Source organism: Balaenoptera musculus, chromosome 12 (assembly GCF_009873245.2).
Source record: "Balaenoptera musculus isolate JJ_BM4_2016_0621 chromosome 12, mBalMus1.pri.v3, whole genome shotgun sequence".
Taxonomy (NCBI): domain Eukaryota; kingdom Metazoa; phylum Chordata; class Mammalia; order Artiodactyla; family Balaenopteridae; genus Balaenoptera; species Balaenoptera musculus.
In genome coordinates this window covers 22,230,357-22,250,109 of record NC_045796.1, presented here as the reverse complement: position 1 = coordinate 22,250,109, position 19,753 = coordinate 22,230,357, and the positions used below count along the sequence as shown (strand labels likewise).

Below are 19,753 nucleotides of genomic sequence, written 5' to 3'. Positions count from 1 at the left end.
GAGCTGGACCGTTTGCCCACACTGGGGTCCGCTCCTTCCGGGCGGGTTGCCCGGCCCCCGCGTCCGGCCCCGCGCCCGCTCACCCTGGGCCGCGCTCCCTCTCCGCCCGGCCGCTACCGCTGGCGGCGGTCCCCGGAGCTCGGCGCGCGCTCCCCGAGCCCCGGTCGCCCTCCGAGGCCGCCCACCCGCTGCCGGGGCTCTGAGGGGCTGCCCCGGGCCGGGTCTCCGGGGCCCGCAAAGGCAGGAGCAGAATGACGGAGATGACGAAAGAGCTGACGCCATGCCGCCCACCTCGGCAGCCGCCGGTGCCCGCACACACCGCCCCGCCCCGCCCCGCCCCGCCCCGCCCGCGAGGTCGCCCGCGCGCTCGCGCTCGCGCCGGTCCCGCGGGACACGTCCCGCCCCGGCCCCCGCCCGCCCGCCCGCCTCGCCCGCGGCCGGAGTTCCCACAGCGCCCGCCCGAGCCCTGTGCCGCCCGCCCTCCTGGTCGCCGAGCCCGTCCAGGCCTTTCGCGAACATGGCGCTTGTCCCTTGCCAGGTGCTGCGGGTGGCCATCCTGCTGTCCTACTGCTCTATCCTGTGCAACTACAAGGCCATCGAAATGCCCTCGCACCAGACCTACGGAGGGAGCTGGAAATTCCTGACTTTCATTGATCTGGTAAGGCCGCCCCCCTCCCCCTCCCCCGTCCTCCCCTCACCCCGAGCCCGTGTGTGTTTGTGGCTGCGCCGGCACCTGCGCGCGTGCTCCAGCATCCACCCCGGTCCTCGCCTCCTCCCCAGTGACTGCGTCTAAAGGCCAGGCTGCCCCCGCAGCAGCACCTTCTGAAGCACCCAACGTTACCTGGTAGCTGGGGCACGAGTGGAGGTGGGGCGCAGCCAGGTGGTGGGTTCTTTGGAGGGGAACACACACCTGCTTCTAAGAGGTGACACGGGAAGATTCTCAACTTAGCAACTGGATCAGACGACCTTGATCATGAGCGGCCTCAGCCCCATTCGCCCCCAAGGTGCTTTCCAGAACACCCACCGTGGGATCAAGTCGCAGCAGCTGAAGGAAACTGGGTATTGTCGAATTACTTGGCGCTTCCTCTGAAAGGACTGCCCTCCTAACAAAGGAGAGAAAGCTCCTCATAGAGAAGAAAAATCGCCTAATAAAGTTGTCTTCTTTGCATCTGTTTTTGCCCATTGTCAGTAATTTACTTCCAACCTTCCCCCCCCCCCCCCCACCCCAGAAGCATTAGAAGAGAGAGCTTTTCAAAACGCATTCACAGTGGGACTTTATACTTTCCCCATCTTCCTATGTAAAAGTTCACAATAGTTTGCATAAGCAGTTCCTCTGTTGGCACAATGATGGCCTTGGCAGTTGGAGCGTTTTGCTTTTGGTTTTTTTTTTTTTAACAGTTTATCCACTTCTGGCACTAAAAGGGCTGGAGAAATATCACATGAGCGTAAAACCCAATAAGGACATGGGGTGGAACCTAGGAACTTCAGGGTGAAAGACTGGCTCAAACATACACTAAAAGATGGTCAAGTATGGACAGAGAATTAAAACAAAAGCGAGGAGTTCTGAGGACTAGAGAAAAAGTAGAACCAATTCCTGGATCGCCAGAACTGCCCGTCCAAGGTTATACACAAGGTTGGCTACACAAGCAAGATTGTAATCTCCAATTGTTGACCCTTCATTTTGATGAAGAGAACTTGACACCTGTTTTAAGATACTTCCAAAGGCTTAGGATGCTTCAAAGATATGCAGTCAGCAGGTTTTTGTATAGAAATACCATTTTAAATTTGTATCATGTTAGATACTTTCAGAGAGGAATTTAAGTCCTTTTCCCCAGCACTTTCCAAACTGAGCACCAAGACTGACCAGGACATAGAGTGTTTCAGGGGTTTCAATTTTCAGTTCCTCAACTTCCAGCTCTTTCTTGAAACTGATCTTCTCTGAACACGGGTGTTGCCTGCCAGTTCTCCTTTCTTCTGCCCTGTTCATCCAAGGGACGAGCACGTGACAAGGCTCTGTGCTATATTTATCTGTTCCTTTTAGGATTCAGAAGATAGACAGTTGTCACTAGAACTATCTTCATATTTGATTGAAAAACAAAGTCAGACTTATCTTGACAGAAAGTCTTCTTGGGTTGATTGGCTCGTCATTGAGGATTGGCTCTACCTTTTATGTTATGTAGCAGACTTCCGGAGACTGAAACCTGCAGCCCTGAAGTTCTGATAAATATGTATCAGAGTGTTAGAAATCATGTCCCCTTTTCAACTGTTCAAACTTATGTTAAAAATATTTAGATGTTATTTAAAAAATATGTGCATAGATTTTCAGAATTCTTTTACTGGCTATGTGAACAAAATTTCTCTTGGATCACTACCTTATCCCATTTCTCCTGATCTCACTTTGAGCTGGCCCATTTGAGTGTTGTCAAGGAACAGCACTGAGCTGAAATACGGATGGAAACCCTACCAGAACCATAGGAACTATGAACAGTTCTCAGAAGCACCTTTGCATTAGATATAGTTTTGGAGGCGCAGGGGAGGAGATTAGCAGGCGAGAGTGGTAGAAATTGAAGGTATTGTTAACCCATGGGAGAAATGACAACTCACATTGGCATTGCTTACTGTGTGTTATAATACAAGACTCACAAGAAACAATGTACCTCTCATAACCTTTGAGTGACGTGAAACTGTAGTAGAGCCAATCTGACTCTGCTTAAACTGTCATACACTTTATATTTTAGCATTTGGTGGTTGGACCTGCCTATTTTAAATAATAATCATGACAAATATATTTTTGTCTCTCAGAATTCAGGCCATAAATTCAAACTTGAAACTTTTACTTTGTTTCATATTTACATTCAGTTTGTATAGGGCCTTCAGCCAATTATTCAAACTTTTTATCTCTGTGGCTTCTGATTAAAATATAATAAATCTTTAATTGAGGGTTCCTGTGAGAAAATATGTCTAGAATATATTCAAAGAAACAGTCATGCAAAGTGTTATTCTTTTTGTTATTAGAGATTTAGAGTCTTTGGAGCCTAAACATTGTACAGCTGTTAAAACAACCAGCCTGTGAGTCCCTACTATTGGCATGAAAAGATTAGGCTACTAAAATTTACCCATTTAACTTTTCATTGTTCTGTGTTAAAGAAAACTGAATAAACTTTATTACTTAGTGCTTTGGACATTTTTAATGATTCTAAGCTCATTAGAGCAATTTTGGAAGAGGGTTTAGCCTCTCAAAACTTCAGTGAGAAGGCCCTTGTTCTAGCCAACTTGGATCACAGAGAGTCAGGACATTTATCCTGGTGGCCACAGTCTGATTCCATGATCCGTGGCATCGGTGTACCAGAATGTAGCTCAGGAATCTCAGGCGACACATATCCAGGAGCATGTGGTTATGTGGCAGGGGCCGTTCCAGCTATATCCATACCTTACTTTGAGTATGAGAGTCATCCCAATAGAATCAGAGCTCATGGCAAAAAGTGAAATGAAAGTTATTGCATAAGTGAATGAATCTGCATCATTTGAAGAAAATTCATCAGCTGTGATACTGGTTAAGAAGATATTTGAACATTAGTAATGTTCAGTAATCTTATCCTGTTATCAGTAATCTTATACTCTTATTGTTATTCCCCAAGAGCTTCTTTTCCTAGAATCGAAGAACTGTAAAAGAACTAAAAAGTGCTTCAGGAAAATTCAAGCTAGTAAATGGAAATGGAATACTGCCTCCGCATGATAGGCAGAATAACAGGCCCCCAAAGCATGTCTACATCCTAATCCCTGGAACCTGTGAGTATGTTAGGTTACCTGGCAAAGTAATTAAAGTTGCTAATCAACTGACTTTCAAATAGGGAGATTTGCTCAGATTATCCATGTTACCCCAAGGTTTCTTAAAAGTGGAGGGAGGCAGGGGAGAAGAGTCAGTTGGAGGAAGATGTGACGGTGGAAGAAAGTCCCAGAGAGGTGCAACATTGCTGGCTTTGAAGATGGAGGAAGGGACCAGGAGCCAAGGAATGTGGGAGGTGTCTACAAGCTGGAAAGGGCAAGGAAATAAATTATCCCTAGAGCCTCCAGAAGGAACACAGCTCTGCTGACACCTTGATTTTAGCCCAGTGAGACCCGTTTTGGACTTCTGACCTCCAAAACTATAAAATAATAAATTTGTGTTTAAATCACTAAATTTATGCTAATTTGTTGCAGCAGCAATAGAAGACTAGTACACTTGGCTCTAAATCCTGTGACCTAGAAAAAAAACCTTAAATGTTGTTGTACTGATGTGGTGACTCAGCTAGTTCTTTATGTGTATTAGATAACTGGTTAATTTTAGTTTTAACCAGAAACTATGCTGAGGAGACATACATGTGACAACAGGCAATATGAGAATCTATAAAACTGGAATAACTTTGGAAAAACTAGGCCTTTTCTTTACTGTGAAGTATTTTAGAAATTATCATTGCGAAACATGCCATGCTGGGAGGAATACTCTTAACTGGAAATAAGCTGGAAAGAAAAAAAAATTAAACTGACTAATGTTCAAATATTTACTTAACCAATATCACAGCTGGTGGATTTTCTTCAAATGATGCAGATTCATTCACTTGTTCACTAATCAAATAGTTTCCCAAGTTATATAATAATTGTCCCCCAAAATAATAGAAATGAGGAATCAATCAAACCAACATACATAAATTAAAAGAAAGAAACTGGATGTTGAGGCCTCAAAGTAGTGCTGGAATACATTGGGTGTTAGGAAACATTTGAATAAATGGAACTTTCCAGATGTTCAATGAGTATTCTTTTCTTGTCCCGTTTCCTCCTAAAAACATTCAGAACACTACGGATTTTTTTTTTTTAAATATATCAACCAGAATTTTATTCAGCTCTATATGGTAGAATGTCTTAACACGTGAATAAGAATCAACTTCTTTGAAAAACATGAACTGGACATTTGTTATAAAAAATTAATACTGATTTTGGATTTAAGACACTCTGATCTTTAAAGGTTGAAATAGAAATGTGATGATCCCATTTGCTCTAGTTTGTGGTACTCGTCATTTGGCTAGTTATCATGTCTTAGGGCTCCATTATATTCATTATTTCTCCTATACTGACTTTCCATTCATGCACAGGCTGAACACCGGTGAGGCCCCACCTCCTCAAAGTGTGGTGTGAGGACCAGCAGTGATCTTATCTGGGAGCCTGGTAGAAATGTGGACCCTCCAGCTCTACCCCAGACCTTCTGAATAAGAATCTACCTGTTGATAAGATCACTAGGTGATTCTTTTTCACATTTTAGTTTGAAAAATGCTGCTCTAGGCCATGCTGTTTTTGTTTTGTAATTTAACATGGAATAGCTTGTAGGACACAGCCTTCATATATTAATTCTGCCAACTATATTTAAAACATATTTAAACATATTTAAAAATATATTTAATTATGTCACTTTTACTGTGATGTAGTTAAAAACATGTTGTAAAAAAATTACAACTGTAAAATAAAAGAAAGAGAAAAGTATGTATTTGGCACCAAGGGTAAGCTATTTGTTGCAATTGAGAAACAAGTTTGGCTAATCTTCAGGGAAATCAGGTGAAAAAGAATACACATTTGATTGCATTGTCTCTACTGTTGGAATAAAGGAAGCATAACAATTTATCAGGAAAAATACAATTCTTTCCAGGCACTGACTTTGCAAGGTTATTTATCACTCAACTAGTCATATAAATGACATCAGGTAGCATAGCAGATAATGCCTTTGATTGTTTTCTAGCAGATTATCTATAGAAATATTCTTATCGTTGATTTTTTTGAAAGCCAAAGGCATGGTCTTCTGTTTTGACTGGGTGAAGGCATTTTTGCAGAGGTTTAAGGTAATACAATCTGGGTACTTATTTTTGTTATCTAAATCCGTTTTGCAAAAGAATTTGAGAAAACCACAGAGTGAGCAGGATAAATAAGGGCTCGGATGTTGAAAAGCTTGGGGTGTTCAAAGAGCAGGAAATGGTCAAGTACACCTGGAGGATACATTTTTTGCTTTTAGACACACTAAGAATTTTTGACCTTTAAAATGTTTAAAAGGGAGAAAAAACTGCATAAGTATACTAAGTGATGCGTTTGAGTTTGTCTTATATTTACTTATATACTTATAATAAAATATTCTTGACTCCATTAAGTCCATGGCTTAATTTTAAATAGGAAATAAAATATCTTGAGAAGAGATTCTATATACTATTATGTAACTATGATACTTAGCTTTGCCAGTCAAAACTGCAGAGTGCCATGTGAAGGCCAGTAGTTCATTGAGTAGTCTGAACAAAATTAGATTGGTTTGTTTTGGTTTGGTTTTTTCTTTTTTTTGTTGTTGGATATTATACAAAGAGGGTGAAACTGCAAATTTTTTTTCAGTACAATCAGACTTGACCCTAAAATGCACGTAAACTTTAAGGATTAAATAATGCTTTTTCCTAACCTGGGAGAAGAATTTTGAGTATAATACTTTACACAGAGTCCTCTTCCCCCTCTTTGAAAGTGTTTCTTTTGGATCAAACATAAAATAGGGGCCTGGTTTTGTCAGAGTCGGGGAAATAGTTGATGATATAATCTCTAATTCCCTTTCTTAGTTGCAAATGTTATTGAAATTACAGAGTCATCTGACCATGTTGAGGTCACTTCTTTTCCCATCTCTGCCATCCCCCATGTCTGGTATAACATTTAACAAAATTGGTAGCTGCTCTTGAGGCTTTCATTTGTTTCTCTGTGTTCCCCTGAAATGTCATATGTTTCTGTGGAAGTGTGAACAATAGTACAATTTTCCATATTGAATCAGATGTTCCTGTGATCCAAGCACGCTTGGAAAAATCTTACTGCTTAGGATTCCATAACAACATAGCTTTCTTTTGCGTCTAGCAGCCCGTGGCTAGACAGTTAAAGGGCCCCTGTCTCACCTGCGGGGTAGTCCTGCCAGAGGACAGTGAGTACAGACCTCTCTGCATGTGAGAGACCCCTGGATCAGATCCATCGTGGAGGGCAGCAAGGTATGCAATGTTGCTTTGATAGGCTGGATCAAGACAGGCTAATTGGGAATCACCAGAGAAATTGCTTGAATTCACCAAGTGATAAGAATACTGTCATTTTGAATCTTGAGCAAATGGCATGTGTTCATGACAGTGCTTTAGAAGCATGAAATTCTAAAAAGTCAGTGAGACAATGGTCTAGCCCTTTCAGATTGACATATTTAGAACTGTCAGGCTGTATTATAACTTAAAATTTTAATTTCAAAAGCAGTACATAAAATTCCAGAAAATTTGTATAATACCGGAAACCGTAGGGAAGCAAATATATTCCATCTTAAGTATCCCTAATTTTCAGTGCATCTTAGCATTGTAGTGCTTCAAGATGGTATTTACTTCAGAACTTCGTGAACACTCAGAAACACACATAGAGGGAAAGTCAGACTGCATATATATGCATGTATACATTATATGCATGTATGTGTATATATGTGTGTGCACATTTATATATTCAGGTTTCAGAAAAATCATATTATTTATAAAAATTATTTTTAAATTATATTTAAATTAAAGGAGATACCAATGTTAGTATTTTGACATTTGCCGTTTGAGCCATATATGTACTTTTGTTTAAAACAAAAATTCAATATATGCATATGGTTTGTATAAATTTGTTTTTTAAAATTAATATACACCATAATTCACTCTTTTTGGTGTGCAGTTCTGAGTTTTGACGGATGCATAGTAGCCACCGCCACAATCACCTAAAAATATTAAAATATTCCCTTGTGCTGTCCCCTTATAGTCAAACCCTCCCCTGAATCTTAACAATCACAGGTTTGTTTTCTATCCTTGTAGTTTTACCTTTTCTAGAAAAATACGTAAAGCATACAGGATATAGCCTTTGAGCCTGGCGCTTTTCGTTTAGCAGAATGCATTTCAGATTCCTCTCTGCTGCTGTGTGTATCCATAATTTGTTCCATTTTAACGCTGAGTAGTATTTTATGGTATTGATGTATTGCTTTGTTGATTCACTCATAAATTGAAGTGCATTTGAGTTTTTCCTAGTTTGGGGTGATTATGAGGAAAGCTGCTATAAACATTTGCATACAAGTTTTTTTATGAACATGAGTTTTTATTTTTACTGGGAGTGGGATCGCTTGGTTATATGGCAAATATATGTTTAGCTTGATAAGAAACTGCCAAACTGTTTTCCAGAGTGGTTGTGCCATGTTGCACTGCCGTCAGCAGTGTATGAGAGTTGCAGTTGCTCTGCGTCCTGTCAGTGTGTGGCATTGTCAATTTTTCTTCTACTTTAGCTATTCTAATAGTTGTGCAGTGGTATCTCATTGTGGTTTTAATTTGCATTTCCCTCATGACTAATGGTATTAAGCCTCTTTTCTTATACATTCGTTTTTTTTTTTAAACATCTTTATTGAAGTATAATTGCTTTACAATGGTGTGTTAGTTTCTGCTTTATAACAAAGTGAATCAGTTATACATATACATATGTTCCCATATCTCTTCCCTCTTGCATCTCCCTCCCTCCCACCCTCCCTATCCCACCCCTCTAGGTGGTCACAAAGCACCGAGCTGATCTCCCTGTGCTATGCGGCTGCTTCCCACTAGCTATCTATTTTACATTTGGTAGTGTATATATGTCCATGCCACTCTCTCACTCTGTCACATCTCATTCTTATCATACATATATCTTCTTTACGAAGTGCCTGTTCAAATCCTTTGCCCATTTAAAAAAAAGGGTTGTTTTCTTATTGTTAAGCTTTGAGAATTTTTGTGTATGCTGAATAGAAGTTCTTTGTCAAATACATGATTTGCAAACATTTTCTCCCTGTCTGGGGGTATCTTTACATTTTGCTGGTATAGACAGGCCCCAGTTTACAATGGTTCGACTTTATGATTTTTCGACTTTTTTATAGTATGAAACTGATACACATTCAGTAGAAACTGTACTTCCAGTTTTGAATTTTGATCTCTTCCTGGGTTAGTGATATGTGGCACGATATGCTCTTGCAATGCTGGGCAGGGCAGTGAGCCCCAGCTCCCAGTCAGCCATGCGATCAGGAGGGTAAACAACCAATACACTTACATTCTGTTTTTCACTTTCAGTAGAGTATTCAGTAAATTACATGAGACATTCAACACTTTATTATAAAATAGGCTTTGGGTTAGATGATTTTGCCCAACTGTAGGCTAATGTAAGTATTTTGAGCACGTTTAAGGCAGGCTAGGCTAAGCTATGATGTTCAGTAGGTTATGTGTTCAGTGCATTTTTGACTTAGGCAATATTTTCACCTTACCATGAGTTTATCAGGATGTGACACCGTGGTAAATTGAGGATGATCTGTAGTGTCTTTTGCAGAGCAGAAGTTTATCATTTTGATGACATCCAATTAATTTCTGATTGGTGTGTAGTGCTATCTCATTGGGGTTATAATTTGCATTTCTCAAATGGCTAATAATCTTGAACATCTTTTCATGTCTTACTTGCCATGTGTATGTCTTCTTCAGTGAAACAAATAGTATTGTTTTGTTAAGTTTTACTTTTTGTTAAATATTAAATACATTTGATTTTTGCATATTGACCTTATATCCTATGATTTTGCTAATTCACTTATTCATTCTAGGAGCTTTGTTGTGGATTTCATGGAATTTTCTTTTTTTATATAGACAATCATATCATCTGCTAATAGAGACAGTTTTCTTCCTTTCTAATTGTCATGGCTTTTATTTCTTTTTCATGTGTTATTCCATTGATTAAGACTTCTAATATGATACTGAACATAAGGGTGAGAGTGGATATTCTTGTCATTTCTTTTTTAGGAGGAAACAGTCTTTTACAAGTAAGTATAATAGTAACTATAGACTTTTTTTGCATATACCCTTTATCAGTTTGAGTACATTTCCTTCTGTTTCTTGTTTACTGAGAAGCTTTTTAAAAAAATATCATAAATGGATGTTGAATTTTGTCAAATGATTTTAACTGCATCTATTGATATGTTCATATGGCTTTTTTTCCCTCTTAATATGGTAAATTACATTGATTGATTTTTGAATATTAAGTCAGTGTTACATTCCTGGGGTGAATGCACTTGATTGTGGTATATTGTCCTTTTTATATATTGCTTAATTTGATTTGCTAATATTTTGTTGATTTTACCTCTCTGTTAATGAGGAATATTTGTGTGTAGTTTTTTATTTTTCTTCTTTGCCTGACTTTGGTATTAGTGTAATGCTAGCCTTATTCCTCCTCAGTGTTCTGGAAGAGATTGAGCAGAATTGGTTTTGCTTCTTCCTGAAATTTGTGACAGAATCTATAAGTGAAAACCACTGGGCCAGGAGTTTTCTTTGTTGAAAATTCATTTTGGTTGATTGCAAGATATAGGAGTATTCAGCTTATTTCTTTCTTTTCACTGAGATTTGGTAGTTTATATCTTTCAAAAAGTTGATCCATTTCATCTAATATCAACATTCTTTCCTTATCTTTCTCTTATTGTCTTTAGGGTCTGTGGTGATAACCACATTTCATTCCTGGTATTGGGAATCTGTGTCTTATCTCTTTTTTCTTCATCAGTGTGGCTAAGGACTTCTCAATTTTATTTATGTTTTTCAAAGATCAGCTTTTGGTTTCACTAATTTTTTCCTATTGTTTTTCTGTTTTCAATTTCATTGATTTCTGTTTTTAAAGTTTATTACTTTCTCCCTTTTGTTTTGGGTTAAATTGGTTCTTCTTTATTAGTTTCTTAACTAATAAATCCGTGGAAACAGATTGTTTATTTATTAAATTGAGTCCTTCTTCCCTTTTAAAACATTTAATACTAAGTACTGCTTTAGTTGCATCTCAAAAGTTTTAATACATTTTATTTTCATTGTCATTCACTTCAAAATATTTTTTAAATTCCTTTGAGTCTTTCTATTTAAAAAAATTATCAAGTCTTTTTTTGGGGAGCAGTTTTAGGTTCACAGCAAAATTGAGGGAAATGTAGAGAGATTTCCCGTATATTCCTTGCCCCCACGAGAGTCTTTCTATTTTACAATGGTTATTTAAACATGTGGGGTTTAATTTACACATTTTTGGCTATATCTGAGATATCTTTCTGTCATTTGTTTCTAGTTGAAATTCCATTATGATCAGAGATCATTTTCTGCATGATTTCAGTTCTTTTAAATTTGTTAAGTTTGTTTTTATGGCCTAAAATATGGACTATCATGTTGAATATTTCATGTACACTTGAAAAAAAATGTATTCTTCTCTTGTTAGGTAGAGTGTTCCTTAAATGTCAATTACATTAAGTTAGTGGATAACATTGATCAGGTCTCCTATATCTTGCTGATTTTCTGTCTGCCTGCTCTCTCATTAACAGAGAGGAGCACTGAAGTCTCTCTGTAATGGTGTGATTGTGTAAAAGTGTAATTGTGGGTTTGTCTATTTCTTATTTCAGTTTTATCAGTTTTACTTCCCATATTTTGGGGCATATACATTGTTAAGTACATACACATTTAAGAATGCTATATAGCTTGATGAATTGTTTGTTTTATGATTATAAATATTCTTCTTTTTCCTTGATAATTTTCCTTGTTCCAAAGTCTGCTTTGCTTGCTATTAACGTAACTTTTCCAGCTTTCTTTTGATTGTATATTTTTTTCATCCTTTTACTTTTATCTTATCTATAGTGATATATTTAAAGTGGATTGTTTTTTGACAACATACTGAGTCTTATTTTTAAATTTATTTGATCATCTCTGTACTTCAGTAGATACCATTTACATTTAATTTAATTATTGAAATGGTTGGATTTACGTCTACCATTTATTATTTGTTTTCTTTTTCTTACCCTTTTTTTTTTCCCCTCATTCCCCATTTCCTGCCTTCTTCTGGATTATGTGAGTATTTTTTAGTATTCATTTTAATTTAACTACTGGCTATTTGGATTATCTCTTTGTATTATCATTTTAGTTGCTGTTCTGGGCTTATCATATACACACCTCACTTTACACCATCTAGAGTGAATAGTTTACCACTTCAATTAAAACATACAAACCTTATCACTTTACCCTCCCCAGTTTATGTGATAATTGTCATATTAAGTACATCCAAATAACTTGAGAACTCCATAGACAATATTATAAGTTTTGCCATCAAGTCAAATATTTTAAATAATTTAGTAGAGTAAAATAGTCTATTATATTTACCCAGATATTTACCATTTTTATTGTTCTTCGTTCAGTCCTTGTGTCTATATTTCCCTCTGATATCATTTCCTATAAGCCTGAGAACTTTTTTTTAGCATTTCTTTAAGAACGGATCTACTGGCAACAAATTCCTTTACTTTTCCTTAATCAAAGACTTCTTCTGTTTTGCCTTCAGTCCTGAAAGATATTTTCACTGGGTATAAAATTCTTGTTAATAGTTCTTTTATCACTTGAAAGATGTTGTGGCACTGTCATCTGGCCTCTGTGATTTCTGATGAGAAATCTGCAATCATCCAAACCATTGCTCCCTTGAATGTAATGTGTTGTTTTCCTCTGGCTTGCTTTAATTTTTTTCCCTTTATCTTTAGTTTTCAACAGTTTGATTATGATGTGTCTGGCCCTGTTTTTGTGAGTTTATGCTATTAGGGATTTGCTGAACCTCTTGAATCTGCAATCTGATATCTTTCACTCAATTTGAGAAGTTTTCAGTCATTGTTTCTTCAGATATTCTTTCTGCACCCATCTATCTCCTTTATCTCTTCTTCTGGGACTCCATTGATATGAATATCAGACCTTTTGATTATTGTCACACAGGTTTCTGAGGACGTGGGGGTTTTTTTTTTTCAGTCTTTTTTTTCCTCTCTGTTCTTTAGGTTGTATAATTTCTATTGATTTGTCTCCAAATTCACTGACTCTTTCCTTTGTTATCTGCATTCTGCTATTAAGTGCATACAATGAGTTTTTAAATTTCAGCTTTTGTCTTTTTCAGTTCTAAAATTTCCATTTTCTTCATAGCTTCTACTTCTCAACTAAGCATTTCTATCTTTTATTCTTTTAAACAATGTTCACCTTTTACCTTATGGAGGATCGTTGAAGAGCTGTCCTAAAGTCCTTGCCTGATAATTCCAACGTCTGGGTCCTTGGAAGTGGCATTTGTTAATTGTCTTTTTCCTTGAATATTGATCAGATTTCTGGCTCTTTGTATGTCAAGTTATTTTCGAATGTACCCTGAACATTTGGAATATTATGTTGTGAGACTCTGGGTCTTGTTAAAGCCCTTTGGAAAACGTTGACTTGCTTTTCTGTTTGATTGTTTAAGAGGCAATCAACTGGGTTAGGTTCTAACTTCATATTCTGTCTCATAGTGGTTCTGATGTCAGCTGAATTTTCAAAGATTTTGCAAAGCTTTTTGGATCTTACTGGAGCTTACACCACTCAAGGGTTAGTCTAGAACTACGGTAATGTTTTCTATGGTAGTTCAGGTCTCGATGCCTCTGCTATGCTTCTTTAGGTTTGTTCTGGGCAGGTCCAAGACTTATGTCAGTTCATAACATAGACTTAGGAGTTGCTTCTTTTCAGCTCTCTTCTCTCCATGATTTCTCCCATACTCTCCAGCCCTCAGACACTCTTTTTCTTGGTTTCTCTGGGCAGAAAGATGGAGTCCTCTCAGAATCTGAGCCTCCTATGCTGCCATGCAGTCTTACACAATTGGAGCGTCCTTCACAGAGAAGCAGCAAGAGAAAAAATCCTCTGTAAGAAGGCCTTTTCCCAGTTCCTCTGGTTTTTCTTGGGGTTTAAGATACATGTGCTGTTGCCTGTGCAGCTCTGTGACTGGGCCTGGCCTCAGAGCACGGCTGGGAGAGAAATGAACGGTGAAAAAAAAGGGATCTCCCTCAAAATCTCCAGCACACAGGAGTCTTTTTCCCAGACCTCTGGCCGAGAAGAAGGTGTTTCTCCTGGAGTTTTTGCTGTCTGTACTTGCTGCACAATTCCAGAATTCAGCTTGCCCTCAAGTCAATTCTAGGGAAAAAAGGAAAATAAAAATTCATGAATCTCACCCATTATGGATCCTTAATTCAAGTTTTCACTTTAATTCCCAATACACCTGGTATGTGTACTTTTCAAAGTCCTTAGGTGGTGGTTTTTTGTATTCTGTTGTGAGTTTTAGTTATAATCAGTGGAAATGATAGGCTGCAGTAAGCTTTCTCCATCATGGCTGGCACTGGAAGTAGCTTACATATCATTTTAATACCTGTTTTTTCCACCTAGAATATTTTGTAAATATTTTTCCATGCCATTATACATTCTTCCATAACATCATTTTTAATGACTGCATATTCCTTTTTATATGGGTGTTTATATTGATTGTCTTAGTGAACAAATGGATAAATAAATTTTTACACACATCTGTGATTATTTTCTTAGGATAAATTATTAGAGGCAGAATTGCTATACAAAGTCTTTAAAAGAGTATCTTAAACTTTAAGTCAGTTAATTTACATTCTCTCCAATATTTAGAGTGCTTATTTCTCTATATTCCTGCTAATACATTTTTCTATGAATAGAAAAATAATGCCAGTGATCACTCGAGGTGCTTCAACCACACAGTTTCCTGTCCAGGAGATGCTGTGTAAATATTTCACCACATATGTCATAAATATAAGTGACTAGCTATCTTTGACTGTTTATAAAACCCAGCGGTATTAGGCACATTTAGTTTGGGCTCATAAATACTTGAGGCAAACATAAATCTTTAAGTGCCTAAAACATCCCAGTTAGGATGGAATTGACATGGCTGAAGTGAGCAAAATAGTTTTCTATGCGCAGTAATCATGGGTTTGCTTGTTCATTCTACTCATCTTGCATTAAAATTGTATGTTAACTGAGTCATGAATGATTTATTAGATCCAATTTGAAAAGTCAACATTAGGAGTCCAAGGAAAGTGTGTTTGCTGTAACATTACCCATCCTTTTCTTTGTAATTACACTTACACATCTTTGCTATTTCTAAAAAGACATATGAACATTAAGAATACATATAGTATGGGAAAATATCCTCTTCTAAAATATTAAGGCATTTGTTCTATGCCAGAACAGATCATTTCTGTATCAGCCCAGGTCTTTGCAGAGAAGAGAGATGGCACACTTAATTTCGGTAATTTGAGTGAATTTAGTGAAGGAATGATTTACAAGGGTGGACAGGGTGTAGAGAAGTCACAAGATATAGCACAAAACTTGTGGGCTAGTAACAGGGGCAAGTTACCACTGTGAGGCCCGAGCAGTGACCTTCGGTGCTCATCTGGCATGCAAGGACCCTCAGGGATTGAGGGAACAAAACAAATACCCCAGAGGTCCTTTCCTTCCTCTGTCTGATTTCCTGCCAGTACTCCTCCTTGGTTAAACCCTACAGGAAGTCAGAGGGTAAGAAAGCCCCTTCATGCAGTGCACAGAGATATACCAAAGTGAATATAGGAAAATTTATTGAATTTAAATCCCCTACCACAAGCACATTCAGAAATCTCTGGCCAATTTGCAACCATTTGTATATGATGAAGGAAAATTTTTGTTTCAGAAGGTATTAATTTATAGTTGAATATATAAAATGATAATTCTTAACATATGAGATTTTTAGCAAAATATACTATCAATTTATTGTAGAATTATATGCAACATATTATACCTGTTAAATAGAGGCTTTATAGCATAAAAGGTGAGCAGTTGGGTTTAGAAGTCAGATCGAATTTGAATCCCAGCATTTCCATCTACCAGATCTGATTCTGGGTAAATTTATTACCATCTCTAAGGCCTAATGTTATTATTGCTGTTGTTTTTAATTTGTTAAATGGGAATAATGATAGTATCTATCACATAGAATTGTGAGGATTAAATGTGATAATGTATATTAATTGTATAACCCAATGCCTGGCACATATCAAGTAGTTAATAAATCTTATCTACTATTATTCTAATTGTTACATATATACCTGTCAACAGAGACAAGAACCATGGTTTGAGAGGACTGTGGTCATTATAGGATGAAACTAATTTTTTAACTAAGTATAGTGTTCAGAAAGGATAGAGATTTCAATGATTAAGTGCACAGGCTCTGGAGTAAAATCTCCTGGGTTGGCAGCCTAGTCCTGCCTCTGACTGCTTCCTTGGACAAGCCACTTATCTGCTCTGTGACCTAGTTTCTTCATCTGAAAAGTGAGGATGATAGAAATATGTGTATACATAGAAAGGATGAGGGACTTCCCTGGTGGTCCAGTGGTTGAGACTTCACCTTCCAATGCAGGGGGTGTGGGTTCAGTCCCTGGTCCAGGAGCTAAGATCCCACATGCCTCAGGGCCAAAAAACCAAAACATAAAACAGAAGCAATATTGTAACAAATTCAATAAAGACTTTAAAAGTGGTCCACATCAAAAAATGTTTAAAACAAAATAGAAAGGATGAAATTCACAATAATATAAAAAATTTAGAATTTACAGTCAACCTGGTTTCAGAATCTGAGAGGATAGTCCCATGAAAGCCAGGGCTAGCGAAATTGTTTCCAGATATGTAACTGATGGCCCTCCATATCTGCTGGTCTAAAATCTGAGATGATAGTACTGAAGCTCTTTTCTTGTTTCTGATTCAGGGATAAAGTGCCTGGAAAGACTTCTTTATTCCAGGGGCGTAGATCTGGGAGGCAGCCAAAGTGTTGCCTAATTGGTGTCTGTAAAACCCAGAAACAACTAGGCAAGAGGGAAGTAGGAAAAGGTCTAACAGAAGTGCATTACGTCCTAAGAAATGTAATATACACAAACAGAGCATTGTAGGTTTCTACTAATAAGCAGTAGTGTACTCTGAGATTTATAGTTTCTTTTTCATGTACTCCATTACTTCAGAGTGATAGAGAACCAACCTATGAGTGGGACAAAATGCCTTCTCAACAGGGCAAATGCTCATTACCTGGAAAGCTTACAAAATACTACTAAATTGAGCTAAAATTGTACATATAAATTATTATTCATCCATAGTTTTGGGACTAGAGCAGCACTGAAGTAAAAGAGTGACCCCCAGATCAATCTACATATCCTATCTGTTGGAAAATACTAGTCTTAGATAAATCTTTTTTTGTTCTGAGCTGAGTAAATAGAATAAAACCCAACTATATGCAACCCTTGAAAATATTTGAATAACAAAGGAAATGGAATATCATCTTAGAAACTCACAAGAAGAGCATGGTAATAAAGATTATTTACACTAGGAAACCAAAAAATTTTAGAAAACTATTCGGAATTCTCAGATTCATTAGAATGAATGGCCTCCAAGAAACAGAGTACAATGTTGCAAGTTGAGAATAGAAAAATGAAAAAGCAACAGGATGAGATGAAAAGGAAGGTGGGTGAGAGAACATTAATTGTGAGACTCTAAAATCCACAATGGGACCAGTAAAAACTAAAATCAATACTGTGGAAAATCAGATCAGTTTGATGGAGAACAAGCTAAAAAAATTCTCCCAGAATTCAAAAGAAAAAGGAAAAGGAACTAAAACAATGAAAATGAAGCCATAATGTAAAGAGAATGGAAATTCAATAACAATTATTGATTATTTCTGAAAAATAAACCACAGCAGTTAGAACAGAAATACTAATCAAAACAAAATTGAAAAAAATTCCCAGTGCTGGGGGGAAAAAAGTTCTGGGTATATGAATTGAAAAGGTTCATTATCTCTCAGGCAAAATAAATAAGAAATGACACACATCTGGACTCATCCTGGCAAAGTTTGTGATTTAAAATAATTATTAACTATCATATAAGTCTCCATGCATGAAAAACAAAATAAGACATAAACATAGAGCACTTTAACAAATTACCTGCTAGGGAGCAAATATTACAATACTCTGAGTCATCTAAATTTAGTATCTATCATTTAGACTCCAAATTAAAGAAAGTGACAGAGCAACACCTACAGAATTTTGAGGAGAAAATGATGTGATTTAAAATTTTGTATTCAACCAAGTTATCTTTTTGAGTTCAGGTAATTGACATTCATTATCAGTTATGCCAGTTTTCATAGAATCCCACCCCTATTTACCTCTTCTTTTTTAAAAAAAATTCTATTTATTACTGCCTTTTTATTGAACAAACTGAGAGGAATTAAAATGTAAAATTCAAGAATGAAGTAGGCATAGTATAAAACTTGTGTTGTCTATGAAAATGATGAATTATAAGGTAAAGTCTAAAGAATCTGTTAGGTTTTTTCAGGTTGCAAGGACCAGTGGAATAGTTAAAAACTAAAATGTCACTAAGGGAGACTATTGGCCAGACATCTAGCTGAGTTAGTGAGGTCCGAATTATATATTTTTCTAATGTTGTTTTCTTGATTAAAGTTACACAGAACTAATCTGAACAAACGTTTCCTAGCAGAGATACTACTTTAGTGAGTACAAGAGAATTATTTGTAATTAGCACCTGAAAGTACTAATCTGAGCAGTGTTGGTTTTGCTGCTTCTGTTGCAGTTTACATGAATTGATATACCAAAACTGGCTAAATCACCTTTCTAAACTGTTAGAATGCTTTTATTATTGGTCAGTTTCAAAGGCAAATTACAGTCTTATTTAGGCCAGTCTAAAATAAGAGATCTCACCTGTGTAGACTGCTCCTCTCTTTGCTCTTAAAATATGATTTCAAATAGCATAGAATTTAAAAAAAGAAGAACCTTGTGTTGTCACTGTAAATAAGACTTAATCTTGAAATCTCACGATATGAATTTCCTTGGACTAAGATTTCACTTATGTGTATACCACCACAGTGCTATAAATACTATATGATGGTCAATAAATACTATATGATATTACTTGATTAGAAGTTTTCTTGATAACTTCTCTGTCTTCAAAAAAATAATTTTAAAAAAAGGAACATCCTTCAATCTAGACATGGGTCTCTACCAAATTTAAGTTAGAAATTAATAGTAGTATATCATAGATACAGTAATACAATTACAATTGCTTTATTCCTACTTTACATTTTTACTGAAGGACAACCTAGCATTATCATTTTAAATGAATTTTTCCTTCTAATATCTAAAATTTCTCCATATGTTAACAGAAGTTAAACTCATAACTTGACTGTAATAAACATAATCTGAGCCAATTTCCGTTTGTCACAGAGAGCCATTATGATGTGACCTAATTTGATATTTTAAAAATTGCTACTAATGACTTTAGGCATAAATAGAAATGGAGCAGCACTATACCAGAGGATCGAAATTATAAAGGAAAAGTGAGATTTTTTTTTTCTAGAAGAATGCCTGTCAGATGTAACCTCCCTTGCTTTTTGCTGAAATGGGGATTGCTCTGTTATTTTGTAGAGGGAGAATTTCTCAGAGATATTCTGCTGTAGCCTCTTTCCCAGTCCTTATGTCCCCCCTCATTTCCTCATTTTTTACGCACAGATTCCATGGTCCAACATTTTCACACCCTTGCACACCATCAACTACCATGTCCTTTTCTGCTTTCAGTCTTATTGGCCTAGAGAACCTTTAATTCTGATTAAACCCAGCTACTACCTACTCATTCTTGCACCTGAGCAGCTGAGCATGATTAAAGAAAATCATGGAAGCATGCTGTTTGGTCCTCCTTCATATTTATGGCCACAGATATCATGTGGGCCCTCAGTACTGCCCAACAACGCACTACATTTCCCTAATCATTTGAATCTACTATTTTCACAGCACCGTTTTCACCTGTTTTCCTCTATCCTTAAATCT

General features: G+C 37.1%; 1 protein-coding gene across 4 annotated transcripts in view; it reads left to right on the top strand.

Annotated features, from left to right (window-relative positions):
• Window positions 1–339: 339 nt before the first annotated feature.
• Window positions 340–19,753, top strand: part of AIG1 (androgen induced 1) — a 230,535-nt gene continuing 211,121 nt past the window's right edge. For 2 of the 4 annotated variants that reach the window (XM_036872009.1, XM_036872010.1), the window contains exon 1: window positions 416–658. In XM_036872009.1, coding sequence (XP_036727904.1) covers window positions 518–658 — 141 coding nt within the window. In that variant the 5' untranslated portion in view covers window positions 416–517. Of the gene's footprint in view, window positions 659–780; window positions 1,169–19,753 lie in introns of those variants that run through there. The other 2 variants (XM_036872011.1, XM_036872008.1) reach the window with 2 other exon arrangements.